This window comes from Poecilia formosa, unplaced genomic scaffold (assembly GCF_000485575.1).
Source record: "Poecilia formosa unplaced genomic scaffold, Poecilia_formosa-5.1.2 Scaffold29, whole genome shotgun sequence".
Lineage (NCBI taxonomy): Eukaryota > Metazoa > Chordata > Actinopteri > Cyprinodontiformes > Poeciliidae > Poecilia > Poecilia formosa.
Genome location: NW_006799968.1, coordinates 388,741 through 410,561, shown reverse-complemented (window position 1 = coordinate 410,561; position 21,821 = coordinate 388,741). Strand labels below are relative to the sequence as shown.

General features: G+C 40.4%; 1 protein-coding gene across 1 annotated transcript in view; it reads right to left on the bottom strand.

Annotated features, from left to right (window-relative positions):
- Positions 1-821: 821 nt before the first annotated feature.
- The window catches only part of znf609b (zinc finger protein 609b), a 63,143-nt gene continuing 42,143 nt past the window's right edge, over positions 822-21,821 (bottom strand). The window contains exons 3-7 of the mRNA XM_007548987.2: positions 10,809-10,896; positions 6,280-8,587; positions 5,833-6,190; positions 3,979-4,356; positions 822-1,810 (exon numbers count right to left, since the gene is read on the bottom strand). Coding sequence (XP_007549049.1) covers positions 1,767-1,810; positions 3,979-4,356; positions 5,833-6,190; positions 6,280-8,587; positions 10,809-10,896 — 3,176 coding nt within the window. The 3' untranslated portion in view covers positions 822-1,766. The remainder of the gene's footprint in view (positions 1,811-3,978; positions 4,357-5,832; positions 6,191-6,279; positions 8,588-10,808; positions 10,897-21,821) is intronic.

The window sequence follows — 21,821 nt, the reverse complement described above, 5'->3', positions numbered from 1 at the left end:
AAAAAACAGACATGGTCAATATCCTGTCATTAAAATGCTTCAAACACCTCGGTATGACCTTAAACCTTCAACAATCGGTAACCTGCAATCAATGTGAGCAGCACATGGATAGGATTTCACCCAAAAAACACCCCCGTGGTTTGGGAGCCGTGTAATTTAAAGCCTCTGGTAGAACCGGGGGCCACGCTCACGTCGACAAAAAGCTCACCAATGGGGATTTACGGAGCAGGACCCACATGTTGTAAGGCGACTCCGAGGCAGGCCGTTTAAATTTAGTGTTTATTTATTTATTTTAAATCAGGTGTCAGAATCTGATGTTGTGCGTTAGGAGCGGCTTGGTCACCATGGATCTGACCTACCAGTTGTTACGGTGAAGCCACATGAGCAAAAGAGAAGAGAACCCACCCCACTCCGCTTGATCACATTAGCCAAAAAGAAAAAAGAAAATCACTCAGACTTCCTTCCGTTTTCACTTCATCTGACTGGATTAGCTAGGAGACGCTAATTTAGAAGTGCGTTTAGAGGGGGCGAACGGAGATGTAAACCCAAGACGAGGAAAACCGAAAGAAAACGCACAAAAACACGCGGGCGGCGGTAATGGTCTGTGCTCAGCGTGGCCAAAAAAAAAAAAAAGGAAGACGGCTTTTTGACAAGTTTCTCTAACAGTTGCATGCTTGAATAAATACAAACATTTACGCACAGAAAGGGGTTAGAAGCCTATATATTACAGCAGAACAATACATGAGCCCAAGTTTTACACTGTTCACAGGAAAAACAATCAGGGTGAAAGAAGTGCAGTAACTGAACAAACCCGATCGCTCGCTGATGTGGCTTCACCGTTTTAAGTGGATGCGACTCCTTTCATGGTGAAGGGGACCAAAAAAAACCCAAACGAAACACATTTAAAAGAACTAAACAAAAGCATGACTGAACCCGGCGTCAGACACCTCCGAAGATGGACACACAATGATATGAAAGAGAGTTTAGAGAGAGAGAGAGAGAAAAGGAGACACGAATAGTGTTGGTTTGTTTCTCCATGAGGTGTGTTCGCTGAAACATGACGGCATCATCCCTGAAACTAAATGCGAGGTGTTCCTTTAAGAAACAAAACAAAAACAAAAGCCGAAAAAACTTGAAGTGATGACGATGAAGATGGGAGAACTTCACTCTCAGGCTCTTAAGTCTCTGAAGAAAGCAGCTGTTACCATCCTCCCCCTTCCTCTCCCCTAAACATAGCCGAACATTTGTCAAGTTAAGGATATACTGTTGTTTCACGGCGTAACTGCAAAGCCCGTCTTTAGTTGAGTCGACGCCGCTTTCCCTCCCTCCTACCCCTCCCAAGTACCCCAAATTCAACCCGCCAAGTTCTTTTCTGTGTGACAAAACAGAAACAATGCAGTCTGAAAACAAAAAATGAAAAAATTGAAAAGAAAACACGGAAAGCTGTTCTGGCAGTCTCTTTTTGCATTGTATTTGTCGACAGTGCAAAGACTAGGTATTCAGCGGGTCGGCGTTTCCTCTGCGGGAAGGGGCAGAGCGATGGCTTTGAACCTGGGTTATACTCTTAAGTCGTGTTACAGTCCTCGGATCAGAGAATTTGGGGTCTGTCGTGAGGAGAAGAAAAAAAAAAAACCAAAAACAACAAAAACAGCAACAACATTCTGCCTTGCCTTGGGGCAGAGAAACTAAAAAATAAAAGATAGAAACACCATTCAACTGATGTCTAAAAGGCAACAACCAGAGGATGTTGCTCTCATGTGAGCCAGTCACATGAATCTCTGCAGGGTTGAGGTGTGACGGTCAGGTTTCCCTACGAGAGAGACGCACAAAAAAACTGTTAATTACAGGTTACTGGTCTTAATCATTAAGATAAGGTCCTCAAGATATCTGAGCAACTATATGATCTCAATAAGATTCCAAATATACAGAGAGAGAGACATTTAATGACTAATTTATTGGAATTGGCAAACAGTTTAAAACGAGAAAAAAAAAAAGTCAAAGTTATTATTTCATTTAACTTTACAAGCATGTTAACATGTTAAAAGCATAGAATACAGTCGGGTATTTTTAATTTTTATTTTTTTGTATGTATTTAACCTTGTTGAGAAGTCAGACATGTCAGTTTTTTGACTGAGTTTTACCATTTTATTTTGTTTTCAATAAAATGTCACTTTCTAGAGATTATGAGGTAATGCTCAAGTTTCAAATTCATGTTGCTGAACTGATTTCTAAAGTTGGTACAGAAGAAACAAAAAGAGCCAGAGCTCAGCTATGCATACTTTACAAGGAAGCAAATAAGTTGGTTTTCAATCCGACATAGTTAATTTATACAGAATCAATTACCAACTAATTTTATCTGGTTGCATTTAATAGGACAGGCAGGTCCAACTCATGTCCACTTACATAGAATCCAATGCAGTTCTTTATTATGATTTATTTTTTTTGTCAAATGTTTGCAAATTATGTTTTTTTTTTCGTATGTTACTTTGTGTAACTTTTGATACCCCACTGAAGAAAATTGTTTTAAACATAATAAAAACAAAACATTTGTTTTTCTTGATTTCAAAAAAAGCAGTAGGTAAAAACGTGGTGCTGCTGAAGTGTCGTGCCTTTTTACAGAGCTGTGACTCCTTTAAATACATAATCATCAAAATTCTACAATATCCTGTTCAGGATTCCCACAATCATCTCCCAAAATGTTCCCTCACACCATAATAACCTCTTGGAAAGCATTTCTGCTGAAGGGACACATGAATCACACCGTCCTGACAAGTAATTTATCAGATTTGATGTAATTTCACAGAGCTGCCACCAGAGGTCGTCGCAGGCCGCAGCAGCTGTGCGTCTCTGCGGCATCTTCAACATCTCTATTATAAACACTGTGATCCACTTGTCCTCAGAGGACCTACTTAGGGTGGATGAGCTGAGAGGCTAAAAGCTGCGCTGCATATTGTGCTCGACTGCAGCAGAGAGACGAGAGCTTTGTTTGGACACAATTTAGCTTCTCTGCAGATTGCTGCCTTTGAGCCGACAGCATAAATGTAATTGAAGAGTGCAGCGTGACGCCCGAGGGTGTTCCACTCAAATAAACCCTGGACAAAGAAACGCTATTTATTTCTTTCTACAGCACAGATATCTGGGCCAGAAATCATCTCAGCCATTACTGTTTTAAACTGGAGCATTTCTGAGCCACCTGTGCTTTTCTGATCTGCAGTCAAGGGAGCTTGTGTTGAGTTTCAGTGTTAGAGGTACTTTGCCTACATCTAATGAAGTGGAAACTGTTTAGTATTATGGATTCCCACCACTTAAAAAGTGATCAGGCACCAAATCGGGGTGTAGTGATGGGCTTAGACATGAACCTTCAGAGTCACATAAAGACACTTAAAAAAATCGGCCTTGTATCACCTGAAGAACGTTTCCAGGAGTAAAGGACTATTATCCTAGTGATATTTAGAGAAACTCATCCATGTGTTTATCTTTAGTCACACTGATTACTGCAACACTGTCTTCACAAATCTGCCTAAAAAAAAAAAAACAATTCCTGTTCTAGCTGATCCAAAACGGTGCTGCTCAAGTTCTCACTAAAACCAGGAAGACTGAGCACATAAACCCAGTTCTAAAGCCCTTACACTGGCTCCTGGTAGCTCAGAGAATAGATTTCTTTACAAACTATTGTTTTATAAACTAAACTAAGTTCCTTTAAATCAAGAGTAAAGACCCACCTACTTAGAGTTGCTTTTGAGCCACAATAAATGGAACATTGAACAACATAATTGAGGTGCGTTGAAGATTTAAACCACTTGACAAAATGCGATGTCTGTTATGGAGTCACTGTAGCTTCTGATGTGTTTATGGTGTTTTTTTTTTGTTTTCGTGATGTGAAGCCTCATTGCTGAAATGTGCTTTGCAAATAAGTCAGATCGACTGATTGGTCTGGGTTCATTGTTTACAGTCCAGGATGACTGTGGACAGGCGTACCTGTGGCATAGGACAGGTCATATTGCCCTGAGAGCAGCGGGTATGCCAGGTGGTGGTGAGAGGGCATGATGCGCTGGGACGGTGACGAGCGCGGTCGGTCCACGTCCCTGTCTCTGTCCCTCTCACGCTCGCGTTCCCGCTCCCTGTCGACGGCGGCTCCCCGGTCCTGGTCCCGTTCTCTGTCGTGGGGCGGTTTGTCGCCCACCGTGGGGGATTTGCTCTTGTACTGGCTGACGTGGTGATGCAGGATGTCCAGGGCTTTGGAGTCCGTTGCCGTTTTAGTGACCGTGGGGCTAGCGCGGGATTTCTCGCTGCCTTCGTCGCCTCCCGCCATTTTACTCCCGTAAGTAGAAAACGGGTAACTTCCAGATAGGTAACCTGCGAGGGGAAAATGTCATTTTGACAAGCAGATTTGGATACATTTAACGTTTACCACCTACTCTTGACCTTATATTTTGGGTTGTATACACCACAGCTACCATGAATGTCATCATATTAATCTAATGTATATAATCCACTATTCTCTTAAATATTTTGATAAAAAATTAATAGAGGTGTAGACTCTGTTAAAACATGGTTTAATTCCAGACCAACCACTTAAAAATGTCTTAAATACAGAGCAGCCACAAGAGCTATGCCCCGTTTTTTATTTGCATTCACACTGGCAGAGGAAAGCTCTGACGTTAGCCACTGGATGAGGATAATATTCATAAAAAGAGCAAAGTTCACTACCAGAGCTCACTACAGTAGAAGTGAAGGGTCTGTTGTGAATAAAAGAAGTAAGAGTTTACAGAAGAGGTAGTATGGATGTGTGTTTCTGGAGCACGTGGTTTAAATTACAAGGAGTGCCAAGAAGCTAAATTACCCCAGAGCTACATTTTCATTACGCTGCAGCAGCTGAGAGAAGGGCAGCTAAGAAAATCACCAGTGTAACTTTAGCGCTTAACTTGCAACCAAGTGCCTGAAGGAGTTGTTGAAGATGGAATATCAAAGGATACTTTATGAGTTCAAAATCAATTACGCAATACATCGTTTTGCCTGTACCACACACTGTAAAGGTCACACTGAATTGTTTCTTGGTGGAACCAACTAGGGCCTTCAGCCGTGGGTAGTTTTTCTCCCAGAATCAGATTTGCCATCTTGTTGTGTTAGGTGGTCAGATGCCCCAGGTGTGGGCTTTAAGAACATAATAGAGTTGTATTTTTTTCGAGGTGTCACTCATTGTCAATCTGTTTCTTCCATAAACTTCAGTGAACGTAATTAGTGTCTTGTGCTCAATAATTTTTAATCGAACTATTAATGCAACGACAATGCTCACATACAACTAACGAAGACTCGATGAAAGATTTCAACTCTGTTTGCTAACATGTAAATAATTTAATAACCATAATGTTGTTAAGCAAGATGACATTTATGGACCCATTTAACTGTTTTTAACGACTCTGGATAAACTTTGGCAATAGATCAAAATACTTAATTATTTTCTCAAAGACACCAACGGACAATGAATCACAAACTATTTTAAAAGACCAATCTTGTTCAATTTTCACTTGTTTTAGATTTTCAGTTAAATCTACCCAAAAAAAAACATAGAAATATTGTAATGTATAGTTTCACAGGCCATTATTTTCAATTTAGTGCTTGTTGAAAATAGCAGTGTGAAAAAAAATCTGATTACATAGCCTTAAATCATACCGTGATATTGGTATGCTTTAGAGTCAGACACTTAACCATCTTAGGTTAATGGAGAAAATAAAAGGAAAATACATACATTACCTGAATAAATACAAATAAAATCTTAGTAGTTCAGACTTTTTACAGCTCACCGCATTTGGATGAAATCTTAAATCATACCTGGGTAATTCTGCATCATGACCGAAGACATGCCCCTGTATCCTGGGTGGTTGGGATCATAGCCTTGTCCATAGGGGTATCCATGCATGTACGGCAAGTAGCCTTGGTGCTGTGCTAGTTGTGACGAGAACTGCATGTGCGGGTTAGAACGAGAGTCTTTGCTCATGGCTCGATGGTCCTCGGCACTGATTCTGGGATCACTGCCGTCTTTTCCATCCTCCTTGGGTCCACTTTGACCATCCTTTGGCCGGACCCTTTCTTCCTTTATTTTCCGATCCCTTTCCCTTTCGTCTTTCCTCCGATGCTGTTGTTGCTGGTGTTCATCCTCTAGTTGGAGTTTCTGGCTCTCGGGATACGGCTGAGGGCAAGAAAACATGTCAGCACAAATCTGAATAGTGACCTTAAAATACCAAAACATTTTTGCTATGAGTTATTCAACGGTACTACCTGTCTGTACCACATGGGCTGTTCCATCCCTGCCTGGCCTCTGGACTCGAGAGCTTGCAAAGAGTCTTCCTTTCCATGGTGACCCCCTTCAGTCAGTTTCATCTTCAGCCCCTCAGTTTGCTGGGACTTTGGATCCTCCCCCTTTATGCTTCCAATAGACTTGGAGGACAGCTCAGAAGGCGAGTCTCTGGATTTGCTTGGCGGCTGTGATATCTTTCCAAGATCTGACTGACTCGGGGCTTTGGAGAGGCTTGGTGGCATTGGGCTCTTTTGTTTCCACTCCTCCTTCATGGAGGCTTCTCGCTCCTTCATGACAATGTCCGACTTCTTCTCAGCAGCTCGATGCTGTTCAGCCATCTGCCTCTGCCGCTCCTCATACTGTTGCCGGTAGGCTGGGTTGGTGTTCATCAAGTGGTTATGGTAGGCTTGATCAGGGCTGTACGCATACGGGGGAACATATGCATACTGGTTGTAGTACAGAGGCTGCATGTACATGTTTGACCGCTGCTGGATGACCGAGGGCTGTTGTTGCTGTTGGCCAGCAACACTGAGGTCAGGTTTTCGCTCTTCATGAACTTCAACCTTTACTTTCTCCTCAACTTGATCATGTTCATCATCTCTTTTGATCTTAGCCTGACCTTCAGCCACTGGTGCAACTGGATTTGGGCCGCTGGGACTGGGGTTTACATAGTTAGGAGAGTAGTAAGGCTCGTAACTGGTATAATAAGGGGAATCTTTGTTGGGTGTCTGATTTGGAAAGAGTGCTTTTTTGACGCTTTCCCTGATGGTTTGGTCATCTGTCCTGACTTTGACACCCTCTGGTTTCCCTTCACCATCCTCCCCAGCATCTGAAATGTCTGAATAGGCTGGGCTATTGGTTTTGACTGAAGAGTTGTCAGCACCATTCTGGTTTACCACATGATGTGGTGTGAGAGGTTGTGGCATACCAGTGCCATCTATCCGACTGGCAACACCTATAGACGGACTTGGCGCATTGTCAGAAAAGCTGTAAATTTTGTCAGCCTCTGCCTTGATGCTGGCCAAGCGACTCTGATGGGGGTCTGAGGAACCGTTGAGGAGACCTTCTCCCTTGTTCCCTTGATCACAAGGCTCAGAATATGGAAGCTTTGCTTCCTCTAATTTTCCACCCTTTCCCGGAGGCTTGGGACTATCAGCGTCCTTTAGACCATCCTTTTTCTTTTTGTCCTTCTTCTTCTTGTCTTTGGAACTACTTGAAGCTGGATCTCCAATAGCTGGGGGTTTAGGCTGTGTTCCTCTCATTTGAGGGCTCTTGGGGATTCCCTGAAGCATTGGGGCTAGTCCTGGGGAGGAATTTGGGTTTCCAGGTGGAAATGGATACATTTGTTGGGATCCTGGTGGTCCAGGGCCAACAGGACGTGGCGACTTCAAGTTTTTCTGGGCAATTTTATCAGTTTTTGTACCAGTGTTAGCCTTCTTAGACTTATCTGATCCTCTTTTATCATCTATGCCATCATTACTAGCCTCATCAGTAAGGCATGGCCCATCTTCACAGCCATCCATCGGTGCACCTCCTGTGTCTGGATCTGCCTCAACTATTTTCTTTTTACTCTGCTTTGAACCAAACTTTCCAGGAGAAGGAGAAGGACTTTGTGCATCAAAGTTTCTGCCTTTTGGAGTAACTGAACGTGCTGGGGACAAAGATCCTTTCTGGGAGATAGATGCTCCATTACAGTTTCCCGGTTCAGGGTGGAGAGTTGAGTCCTCGCCATATTCACTGTCTCCATCCAAGTCCAACTTTATGTCATCATCATTGTGAGCACGGGTTTGGTGGTACTTCAGTCCATTGATGTGCTTGTATTTTTTGTTGCAGTTGGGATGGGGACAGTCTATAAGAACCGGAGATGGACAGCTGCGATCAAGTGGCGGTGGAAGTGATTCCGTCTTAATAGAAGGGATAGGGAGACCTGCGGCTCCCACGCCTCCATTGTTGGAGTTTGTCCGCATTCGTTTGTTGCCTTTGGTGTCCTCTGAGCTGGAGTTGGGCTCCATGTCAGAGGCAGGTTTGGTCTTGCGTTTTCCAGCCGAAGAAGGGCTGGCTTTGATGTCCTCCGTGTTGCTGTTTGGAGGGGTGCGGCGCTCTGATGGCGTCTGGCTGCCCCTCCGGCCCTTGGTGTTTGAGGCGGCACGCGTCTTGTTGTTGGTGGTGCCCTTGTTGTCAGATGAGTTGCTGTTCTCATTGATCGGTGTGTTGCTGTTCGGTCTCATTCGCTTACCTCGACCGCGACCATTCCTCATTTCCAGATCACTTGTGGGTGATTCACAAAATCTGCAGTTGTAAGTAAGAAAACGTGTTTGAGTTAGTTATAGGAAATACATAAAACTACACAATTATTTTGTTTGCTGTTTCCATCACGGAGAGCAGTTTTAATTGCACTGTTGCTGAAATGTGCTATACAAATGAACTTGCCTTGATTTAAATATGTGCAAAAATGTAATATTAATTTTAAAAAATTCCAACAATTAGGGGTGCACCAATAAATCGGCCCTAATTTCCTTAATATCGGGTGATCGGCCAATACTTTTAGAAACTGATCCTATTTAAGGCCTGAAAACTGTCCCCGTTTGCTCTGCCATGAGAGAGGGAAGACTGACAGACTCCGCCCACCTGATCATGTCTGCACATGCATTTCAACTATATTCACTCTGCTGTTTAAAAAAAAAAATCAGCATTGGCCAAAATCAGATTTGGAAGGCTTTTTAAAGATTTGTTATCGGCCATTAAGCTGCAATCAGTGCACAATTACAAACAATTTATACTTTTATTAGTTTGGCAATAGACAAAAAAAACCTGGAGAAATGCTTTTGTTTTACAGAATGTTTTAGTTTTTAGTATCTTTTTTACTTAAAGTAATACAACTTTTCCTTTTGCAATCAATGCTGGACAATATTTCAGCTGGAAATTCTAAGGATAATCATAACACAACTAAAGCTCGTGTCAAGCTCTCAATAAAGGCAGGTTTTACGTATTTTGACCTAGATTTAGTAGGTTTATACATTTAAACATGTTTTTTTTTTTTTTTAAGAAAACTGTGGAACCAAAATGTGGAAATCTACATTTCTGGAGTATTTCTGTAACCATAGTTTTCTAAATATTTAAAAGGCATGTGAAATTCCAGAATATAAAAGATTAGTCACTTCCCTTTGTTTAATAAAGCCACAGAATTTGACATTCTTTCATAAGAAAAAATAACTAATATGCAACAATAAAACTAAGGCTTATTTTACATAACTCTGCAGTTGTGAAGAGAGATGTAAACCCTGTTCCTCTGAACATAATATCCAACATCTCTTACACAAATAAGCCTGTCAACAATAAACAGCAAATTAATACTATATGAATAAATAGTTGCGAACACTCTAGCTCCTTTCTCATCAAAACACAAAGCCATTCAGACACTTAAAATAGCAGTGTGGGATTATCTCCCCATAACAGTAACCCAATTATCTTTCTGCACAGCAGTGAAGGTTAGCAGTCTGTGACAAAGTCAAACCCAGGGCTGCTATGACTCACAGCTTCCTCTACAAGTCTCTCTAAACAATTTCAACCCCAGCAGGGGATGTGAATACATCCGCAGTCTGACAGTGGTGCAGGAATTTAGACCAATTACAAGCCCCCGTTTATATCCAGTGTGTTGAAAGATTTCTGAATAATTTATAGTGGGTCCTTAATGCAGTCATGCTGCAAACTGTAAGACAATCTCGGAGCAAATGCACCCAAGCAGACCTTATAAACCGAGTGCCACAGTGATACATTAGTGGGATAAAGCATCTACTTGTTTTCCATTAGCACTGATTTAATCTTGATTTTTTTTTCTGGTGCACTTAAGATGCCCATTTGAATTCCAGACTTTTATTTACATTTAGATACAGTTTTTTTTGTTGTTGTTGTTGTTTCTAAAGCAGGTGTTTGGTAATGTAACACCGCCATTTTACAAATCCTGCTTATTTTGCATCCATTATGTTTGGGGAGGATTTGTAGACACAAGACCACATAAATACCCTCATGCTACTGCCATGAGGTTGATGTTAGAAATGGCAGCCTTTGTGATAGAGAATGCTATCCAGTGTTGGGGAGAAAAAAAAAAAAAAAAAGCTCTTAGTCCAATAATTGGATTCTGCAATCTGGCTTGTTAGAGTAGCTTTCTATTTCCACTGCTGCCTCCTGAGACATCAGCTGCTTGCCAATGAATCCTGTTTCTCCAGGCTCAACATAAAGACTAACATGCACTCGGTGGTCCGGCGGCGCACTGGCAACTCATTGCATTAAGCTGTTGCTGCTACAGCAGATTCATATCACACGCGATATGAAAAGGTTAAGAGGCTTTGTAGCGCGGGTTTGGATAGAGTATGCATCAGTGATTTGTGGCGATTGTGAACCCTCTTCCACCTTGACATTTACAATCCCCAATGCACGACAGCAACTTTAATTGCACGCTAAAGCTGCTTTTCCACTCCTGAAGGGAAATAAACAGGGGGATGCGTCTCACCTGGGGGGAGCCCAGTCATGCCGTGTGCAGTCTAACAAGGTGCCCACGTAGGTCTTGTTTCTCCAGGTGACATTGACCACCAGCATGCCTGTAAGACAGGTAAAAAAAATAAATAAATCACACGTTGACATACATTAAAGCACAACGACTACTTTGTAGTAAATTACAAAGAAAAGCAAAGCTTTAAAATACACAAACATAAATATTAGAGTGCAGAAACTCTTTTACCGCCTTCAGGCTGTGAGCAAAATGTACAAGAACAAATCTTCTCTAAATGATTTCATAATGGAAGATGATTATACAAGCAACCAACCAGGGCTGGGTGATATGTCTTGAAAATGATGTCTTCATACTAGACAAGTTTTTTGTCCATTTTTTTCTCTCGCTTTCTTTACTAAAAATTTAATTACAAATGACAGAAAATATTTTCAAAAAGTGGCTTTTATTTTAGCCATTACTTCAGTGAGTTGCGTAACAGAGTATCAAGGCCTTACTGCAATAATTTTTGTGTAATTTGAGAATAGTCATAATATTATCAAAATAAAGGCAGAGAAGAACAGCGTAAAATTACAAAAAAAACCCAACTTGTTTTAATGATAGAAGCTTCTACTGAGCAGCTCAGTCAGTGTGACTTTTCAAATTAGAAAGTCGTTTGGTCAGTCGTTACAAATTCCTGCAGAAGAAAGTAATTTGATGGTAATGCCAAAGTATAACTTCACAAGATGCACCTTACTCGTTTCATTTTTTTATTTTCATGTAGAAATTCTTAGAAAACTTAATTCTTCTAATATTGTAATATTACGACTTTAAACATGTAATATTAACACTTCATTCTTGCATTATTTTAACTTTATGGTCTTACAACCTTATTGTTGGAATCATAACATTTTAAGATTTTAGCCTGATCCTAATATTTCATCATAAAGTTGACCTGAATTCAAAGTCCAAATAAACAGAAGCTGTAAAACACGTCTGCCAAACAAGATGACGTCCCTGGAAAGCCCCAAATAATCCAGAATTTCCAGAAATTCAATCTCAAAAGCCAAAAAAATTGGATTAATGGATAAAATAAATGTATCCATTAATCAATCGTCCAGTCCTACCACCAACACTTTTTTAAAATCTTGCCTGTAAAGCAGTGGACTCCCTGAAGAAGCCTGAAAGCCTTTGCCCTCAGGCTTTGACTCTACCACAACTTCTTAAAAAACATACACAACCAATCCAAAGTGAGTGGTTCAGTTTGACAGACAGTAAATGAGTGTGTAAGACAAACCTATTGACTCCCCTGGCATTGCTGCAATCTGTCACATTTAGAAGCTTCTGCGTTGCCATTTGGCCAGCGTGAATTATGTAGCACCCATCGTGTGCTACCCAACCCGACCCCGGGGCCGAGCATGACACCTGATCCTGCATCTAAAACCTCAAATTAGTTCCAGACACAACTAAATAAAGGACTTGGAAATAGTCTGAGCCTGGCCTTGAAAATAATCCTGCGCAAAATTAATTATCACACATGCACTGCTCAGGCTTTTCCAGCCTATTACAGATTTACTATCTTTAAGGTCCAACATGGCTATCCTGATTTTGACCAATTCGGTTTGTTCTTAGCAAAATAATAATAATAATTAAAAAAAAATCAGGATCTGATCTAACAATAAACACAAATCCAAACTGATCTAAGGGCAAACTGACCAATTGATGGGTGGATCTCTACATTTGAGTTTCAGTGTTGGTGACTCTGCTATCAACTCTTGTTGTTCATTGGTTCACTGACAAAACAACATAATGGCAATTTAACATTTCATTAAACAGTCCCTTCAGGATTTTGCAATTTTTCAGATTTTTTGCAATCAAACTCAGATTCTGTAATGTTACTTTATAAGTATCTGCAAGGAATTTTGCCATATTTGCACTTCTGTATGACAGTAAATATGGATTCTTGTTACTTGACGAAAAGTTGTTCTACACTGAGGTTGCAGTGTAGAAAAGTAAAAAATACTTCCACCTGCAGGTGGGAGTTAGCCATTTAAAGTTAGTCACTGAAACCCAATGTTTTTGAACATTTTTGTGGAAAATGTCCAATAAACTCTCAATTATGGATTTGGTGTAAAAACATGTGGGAATCTGTAGATTTTGAATCTGTAGATTTTGTGTGTATTTGCACAATCACAACAAAATGGAACAACTGATAAATATCTAATTTCACAAACAGGAGCATCAGGAGTGCATGGAACAACAGTACACAACCCACAAGAGCCAGGCAGCTCCTCATTATGCTGGTCACTGACTTGGTCACGCACTGGTGTTGGACAGTATCCCAATCATCAAGCATTTGTCGCAAGTCAGCCAATACAGATGTGGTAAGATCTCATCTCCATATTTCTGTGCACTGCCACAATGATGTGGGATTTTCTTCATAGCTGCCCCACATCATCACAATGCCTCCAACACAACCTGTTTAGCACTGGCAGAGAGAGTTTAGCAAGTTTGTTTTGTGTGCAACAAATTAACTCCTCTGCTCAGCCCAAATGAATTATCCTTTTGTTTAAAAAAACCCCCCAAAAAACAAACAAACAAATATGACAATTTAAAAGGGAAAACAGGCTTTCCTGCTTATGATTACAAAGAAGCATCCTTAGAACAAAGCAAAAACAAAAAAACTGACCACATACAAATAAACTTAGTATTTATATGGATGAACAGAACACTGCACAAGTTGCTGCTGTGAAAGTTGCTCGAAATAAACGTGCCAGTTGAGGCTTTTCAGATTTCTAACCAAACGACCTCCGAGGATTAAGAGCTGCGACTGCGTGAAAACATTCAGGATTTATTGCCCCGCACCCTCCCTCTCGCTCCCTGGTGGTGACCTCAGCTTGCCACTTCAGCACTGCAGAGAAACCGGACGATGCAGTGAGCTAACTTATCTAATGACACAGGAATGCTGGCTGGCAGCTTCTATCCTCCAGAGCATTTTATTAGCTTAGGAAAACCTCTCTTGCTCACCCCACTTTCCCTCCCTCCTTCACCCTCTCTGTCATTTCCTCTTTTCAATGGTATAACCATCCCTAGCTTACAATCTTCACCCCCCTCCCTTATCCCCTCCCTCCCACACACACACACAAAAAACATTCACAGTTCAGACCTCATTTTTCTCCTGCTGCCTCTGGCATAAAGCAAGAAGAGCATAAGGGATTTATATATGTTTACAGCAACCTGCTGACACTTGGCTGCATGTCTCCTGCCTTCAAATCTGCGGCCGTGAAAACACGAGCACCTGGTCAAGGCTGCAAGCGACGGCAAAAGCGCGGCGGGGTCCTCGAGTTCGGATTTCTGTCACATTCAAAGAACCCAGACCCATTTTCTGAAACGCCTTCGAGAGTCCGCCCCCCTAAGCTCTTGAAACACTCAAACACAAAATGGCTCTGGCAGCTGGTCGAGGCAGGGATGTAAATCAAGGCGGTGCACATGAATGACTAGCCTTTCTTGATGTGCAGGATATAGCCCTTCCTTCGCTCTGCCTGGAGAGAGAGAGTGGATGTGGGGTGTTGAGAACGATACGGCGAAATCGTCGAGTCTTAATGATTTTAAATTAGCCCTTCAGATTTTATGCGGTCGTTTATGCAGGCGGCATAATGGAGAAGCATGAATGAGATTCAAATGTTTCTGTGGGGATTTTTTTTCTCTCCCCCCCGTAAATTTAACTTGGCCTGAAGTTTAGTCAAATTAATTCCCATACTAAATTGTTTTTAATCCTCAGAAAAAAAAAAAAAAAAAAAAACTGATAAAAGATGTTTTTCAAAGATTAGTTATAGAATTTGTATGTTTTGAAATTCGTAATGTATTTCACGGAGCCACAAATGTCAACACTGTAGTTTTATTATATATAGCTGTCGTTTTTAGTTTGAAGTACAGTTTAAGTCATGTAATTTTTTTTATGAGAAAACTTTCTGCCAAATTAACTCAAAGCAGAGAGAAAATCACAAACAAAGAAAAAATAAATACAAGGCAAAACAGTCGAATCATGACCATGTCATATGATCCGGCTCAGGATTCTCTTATTATGATGTAGAACAAAAAATAAATCCAACCATCACAATCTGCACATAAAGAGACTGGTGTAAAAAAAAAAAACAAAAAAAAAAAACCTTAAAAAAAAAAAAACATTGTACGCTGTAAAAGGTTTCAGTCCATTTCATAGGTTAGCTTCTAGATTTTCAGTTTGGACGTTTGGGAATAATCCATTTACCTTGAAAACCACAACTTGTGATAAAAACACAATTCTTTTAATTCAAGGGGTTTTATGCCATATGAACTGGCTTACATTAGCCATACTCCAGAGTGTATACCCTTTTGTCTAATGCATGCTCCATTATTTCATACTAAATAGATTATTTTAAGCCCAAGATAGTTTCTGCCATCAATCATTTTGTTCACAAAAGTTCAAAAATTGGGTGTCACCGGTTTAAGCACATTTTAAAAGATTGTATTGCAACCCTGCGGATGCTTTTACGTCTCGGGGTATGAAGTCGTTGCCTTGGCATGGATTTCGTCTCAGGTTCATTTAGCTTAAATAACGACCGTCTCACAAAACCATCTTAAAGTCACCATGAAGATTTTCCATCATGACTCAGGACTGAGCTGTGGCTCCGTTTTCAAGGATTTTTGCTGTTTTTTTTCTTTCTTCTTTTCTTTCTTTCTTCCTGTGAACTGTTGTGTTGTGTTTGGCAGCGTTTTAAGGATCCCTGCCCTGCCTGAAGATAAATCTTCTCCGCAATCTGACATCGCATGTGCTTGCCTTTGGGTTTTCCAGAGGAATTTCCCTGTATTTCTCTTGACATAACTCAATGTCATCTCACGAAGCTGCGTGAAAACAGCTGATGAGAAGGTGGGACGATCAATCTTATCGAGCACTTTCAACTCTAGTCGCTCTGGCCGATTAATTGGCCAGAATGATTTCATCCCGTCAGGAGCAAAAATAAATAAATAAATAAAATGTGCGAAAACATCCACAGTATTGCACAACGTTTATTAGAAAACTGCATTGAGGTGGAATTACAGGATATTTACGAGCCTGTGAAAAAGGCAACTGCAATCAGAGTGATGCCGCTTTAAAAATACACAATGCAAACATCTTATCTGGCACCTTGCTGTGGTGCCAGGTGCTCGGTTTATTTATTTTTTTCCTCCCCTGACAGGCTTCCTTCTGGACAGCTTCCCATGCCGAAAGCCTGGAAGGAACTCTGTAATCCTTGGCTTCTGAGTAACCTCAAATCTCAGCCTCTGGCTTTCTCTGAATGATAATAATACCGCTGCCTCAAGACGACGTTGGGACAACTCAATCATATTTTCAGTCACATGACCCTCCAGTTACTGCAAGCTGATTTGAAGAAGTGAGCAAAATTGTGTTTGGTTTATGCAGATTATGAACAATAAATAAGAGATAATGACATTATACCATACTGAAGTCTTTAGTTCTGCAGTCGCACTAAATCAGGCCTGTAACTAACTAATTATTGTAGTAATCATTTACTCTATTGATTATTCTTATGATTAATCAATAAAACATTGGTACATTCTGTAGATTTTTCATTTAACCACTTTAGCCTTATTAATAAATTATTAGAAATGTGTCAAAAGACGCAAATAAATAATTCAATTACTTTTAAAAATAAGCTTTTAATTGTCTACAATGCAACATCATAGCATTCCGTCAGTGTGTGCTTGATCATTTGTAGCAAAGGATGCAGCTAAAAAATACTTCTAACACATGAAGAGCTCAACCTACAGTGTAGGGCTAATCTGTTGACTATTTTTTATGGATTAACTTATCAATATTTGGTTAGCAAAAGTTGCTAACCAAATGTACACAGATGAGCATAAAACATGGTGGAAAGCATAGACATCAATAGAAACTAGGATTAGTTATTGATAGTCAAAATCTGCTTCTTTTTTTCCCTGCATAATGACAATTTTCTACGCAACTCAATTTAGGGTCAAGTATATCAACTAAAACTAATTTGAATTTTCATGTTTTCAGTTTCAGCGCGTCAAGACAAAACAAAAATAGAGTCAAACCACACTTAACAGCTTTTCCTCCGTAAAACAGCATCTTGAACACCAAAACATAACTAACGGGCTCTATTAGAGACGGGAAGTCAGCAAAGAGTCACAGAATGAAATTTGTTTGGTATTTATTTCTCCTTTATTTCCAAAAACAAGTGTGCAATTGCACTACAGAACTTTATTTTCTATTTTTGACTCAATTCCTCACTAGCTTAAGGGCAGTGATTGCTTTAGACAAGAACAAATAAAATAAACACCTGATCTTCAATGAGTGTATTAATTCAGTCACAAAAATAAAAAATACAAATAATTTCACACAATATGGATTACGGGTGAAAAACAAAATGTATCATTTTCTAAATATTATCAACAGGAGCATATGAAGGAGCCTTTTTCAGCAGAAAGAAACAAATGTTAACAGCTTTTCAATAAACTGAATAGAGTTCAAGATGACTTTGCACACATTATTTCCTTTAATATATGTGTGTATGTTTGAGCCTTGATCCCGCTGTTGACTGACTGGATTTGTTTCTGGATTTATTTTAGTAGGGGAGAAAAAAAAAAGAAATCCAGCTGGAGTTCAAAGATCAAAAAATAAAACTTGCTGAACGGAGCTGCATTTCACTTGGGATTTGTTTTGTAGGAAAGGGTTTCAGCGGGGTGAGAGAAAAGGGTCAGAGCGATATAAAGCGAACCCAGTTCCCCGCTCTCTGCCCTCCCCCTCACGTCCCCCCTTATTGTGTTGGGCTTAATAGGGTCACCCAGGACAACTGAATGAAGCCCGCATTAATGAGAGGAATTGGCCTGTAATTTTAACACTCGTTTCCTTTCAGCGCTGTTGAACAACAAACGGCGCCTCTATTTGGGCTCTGAACGCAAAACGTGTGAGATTGCTTTGGACGAGAGGATAATGAAAGGCGAGAAATGAAGTCAGGAGTAGCGAGTATGCCGTGTTCTGTTCTAAGCCTCCCCCTCCTTCCCACTTAACACATTTCATTAAGTTCCAGCAGGAGCAAAAATATCAGGTCCTCTGCTGCTGCTGAAGTCGGCGCGGGCTGGGAGTTCACTGGCTGACCTCTGACCTCCTCAAGCCCAACAGGAATCTGCAGAGGTTAATGGCATTTTCACTGACTGACCTCGTCAAAATGCCTTAGCTATCTCTGAAAACGGAGGATCGTTTCTCTGCGATAATTGGGTGAAACACTCAATTAGCAGCATAATATTTAAGGTTTCTATTAGTCTTTTGATGTGTAAGAAAATGTCTGAATAGTACAAGGCATGGCTTAGAAAAAAAACAGCAAAACAAACCAAAAAAAAAAAAAAAAAAAAAAAAAAAAGAAGTGTTCGCTTGTGAACAATTACCAGCACTTGCAATTATCACCTTTCAAAACACACTCAGAATCTGATGTGATTATTGACAGACCCTCTGCTAAAAGGGATCCATTTGTCTCCATTCCTAATGCTCCGTGTGAAAGCTCTGCTTTGAAAGGCTGTATGCAGATTTTAAAAAAAAGAAAAGAAAAAGTGGGAACAATGAGAAAAATGGTGTCAGTATTCATCAGCGGAGATAAAAGATAACTGGGTGCTGCCACGAGCAATAACCGTAACCTTGACAAATGAAGTGTTTGAGCACCCAAGTGTCGAGCATGTTTTCATTTTACTGTGTTATTCTGCTCTCGCGGTGCATAAAGGGAAGTAGAGCTTGTCCGGTTATGTGAGTGTCAAAATACTAAGTCCTCGGGATGACCTTTAGCTTAAATGCTGGGCAGACAGCGATTTAGGATGAGCCGTATGAGTCACTTTCAGCACTGTGGAGGTAATACATTGGAATGTAGTCCTGGCAGTAGTCTGTAAAAACCCCCCAAGGGGCTTCAGCGCTCCAGTTTGAACTCTCCTGGGCTAGGAGCTTGTGTGGTCCTATATTCTGATCCTCCCTGACCCACTAAAGGGCTACATGAAAGTCTTGTAGTCTAGATTGCTGATTCCCATAAAAAGAAAAAAAAGGAGACAAAGATGGTAAGAAAAAAAATCTTAAAGGGGCCAAGCATGCAGTGCAAGTTTACAGCAAAAATTAAGTACTAACTTCCGTTGTTATAAAAATTGGACCTGTGTTGCTTAAACTGCTGCTCTTTCTGAAACTCCGCCTTCAGAAAGCCATCAAAACATCTCTTGAAGGCGGCGCTAGGTCCACCCCGGCATTTTTCCACAGTTGAATGATTTCCATGGAAATTAAAGGATTTCTCAAAAAGGCATCACTCAACAAACATTATAACGTGATGTAAACCTCAAAGTTGATTTTACATTATAGTCCCCCCATTAAAATTCAGCTGCTGGTTTCAGATGAAAATTTGTCTCACTATTTTAAGATGGTATTTCCGAGGGTTCAAAGGGTTTCTGGTTTTAATGGTTACAAAGATAAAATGTCAGAACATTAGTATTATAGCAGCAATTGTACTGCTTGATTCTCATTTCCCTTTAGAGCTCCGTCTGGGATTTTTCCCATTGAACTCGATTTCTCAGGCAGAATTTAAACCGGGCCAGTCAGAGATCAGAAGGACGAATTGCGAACGATAACGCTGATTTTCTACTCCGTTTTACATGAAAATATTTAAGCCACAAGGAAAAAGAAAAGGTCCACACTTTCTATTTCTCCAACGTGCTTAAACCGTCTACATTTTTGGACTGATTTATAATTTGTTGCATTTGTAAAAGATTGAAAATCTTGATGCAGATTTCATCTACAACAATAACTAATTCTTTTCTGATCATAAAGATGCACAAACTGTAAGGAATGTTAAAAAAAACAGATGAATCAGAACACCTTTCCTTGCAGAAACATAAAGTACATATATAGACTTTAGTACTGGAGGTGAAAGATGGTATAGATGACTGCTGGATGTGAGATGGGTCTGGTTGATGATTTTATTTGGATTATAAAGCTGCAGTTGAAAAGTTCAGGCTGCCTTCTGGTTTATAAAAGGAGAAAGTCTGAGGTAACTCTCCCTGACAGGAATAACAGCCTGTGAGAAGGTCAATTCTCTTATACCACTGAGAGGAACGGAGCACAGTATCAGTATGCTTTCCACATCGTCCAACATTATCAGCTGCATGCAGCAGTCTCTACCTCCACATAAAGAAAAACAGCAGCCTGCCATGCCGGAAATGACCAAAATATAAAATCCTTGACATTTTTTTCCACGTTTTTACATGCAAATAGTCCTCTAAGTAATCAGCACTGCAGCAGGGAGCAGTATCCTCAAATGTCATCCGGGTGAATCTACAATCTCTTGTTAAAACAACCCCTCTGGTGTTTTTCCTTAGAGGAGATGGTGCTGAGATTAAGAGACGGATCTGCCAAAGGCACATTACTCAAGCTCTCCTTGACGTGTATAAGGAAAACATGATATCTTGTGACAACCACTGGCAAAGCCCTCCAACTCCTCCAGGCGTATGATTTATACTTCGAGACTGTTTAAGTGTTTGGAAAAAGGCTGTCGGCCAGTAAGAACGGGAACAAATGTCTCTTTTTTCATCAGATTTGGGTTAATTCTGGAACCATCTTGCCAACTTCACCCTGGGACTAAATGTGTGACTAACAAATCAGGCTCTCTCCCTCAGGAACAATAATCCGTGACTATCTGAAGTTTCCTATTGTGTCATTTTAACCACATGTATTTAGGAAAGCGACATTCTAGTTTGGAAATTCTCCACTTCCACTCATGCACAGTAAGCACTGGTGAGGGTAAGAGTTGGCTAAGAGAGCGGCTAAAGAACAGGCAAATGAAAATCATCTGTGCGCGGACTGAGGAAATTAACCGTTTTACCACTTTTGCTTTAATCCTTAGAACCTGCGCCCGACTGTTAATAAAATTGGTCTTTTGTGATTGGCTTTGCAATCCATTTGGTTGCTGCTCATTGGTCTGATTGACAGATACAGGCGTCCAGAGGACGCTTCCTCTATTTTCAAGTACAGTTCCTCCGGCAACGTCCCAGAGAGTGGCCATGGCTCGTCTGAAAAACGATGTAATGAGTCGTCAGTAAAAGACAGCTGGCAGGTGAGCAATAGACTTAGACATTCATTTTTCATACAGAACTGGTTTATTTCATATTCAGAAAGTAAAAACAAGGAAGAAATTAAACAAATTACATCATTATTACAGGCAAGATGATATATCTAGTCAATGACACAAAACTACACACAACATAAGATGAGATTTTAATATTTAGGGGCTTACTGAGATGATGTCCAGACGTAATCTATTTCTGATGAATTTGTGTGGAAGTAAGTTGATAATAGAGAGGCCCACTTTATACATGAACTCTGGTTTTCTGTGCTAGAATAACCACTCTTTGTTGGCTTTGAGATTACCCAATCTATGCTAGCTTTGAGATTACCCAATCTATGCTAGCTTTGGGAAAACTCAATCTATGCTAGCTTTGGGAAAACCCAATCTATGCTAGCTTTGGGAAAACCCAATCTATGCTAGCTTTGGGAAAACCCAATCTATGCTAGCTTTGGGAGAGTCTTTAACCTAACACTGCTTTAGCCATGCTCTGGATCATAAACTTTCAGATTTTGAAGCTGTTAACATTGTAATAGCATGGATAATATAATTTTTATTGAAATTCCAAAAACAGTAAAAATGCTGACGGGGCCCGTTATGATAGCTTGAACCGACGCAGCAACTAGACAGTGCTACATGAGATAAACTTCACTTCCATCAGTTATACATTCACATTTCTTCTATGCAGAAGCCTAACCGTTATTAACTGCCATGATAAAGCCAAAGCTGGAGATGCTGCTGTGATGGCGGCTGTATAAATAATCCATGAGACAAACACTTATCACAAACAGCTTATATTATTCATCTATTAGGGAGCATAAGAAGCTGTGGGACCTGCTTTGGGAATAGCCTGCTGTGAACTGAAGGATCTGTCTGTGTGTGTGTG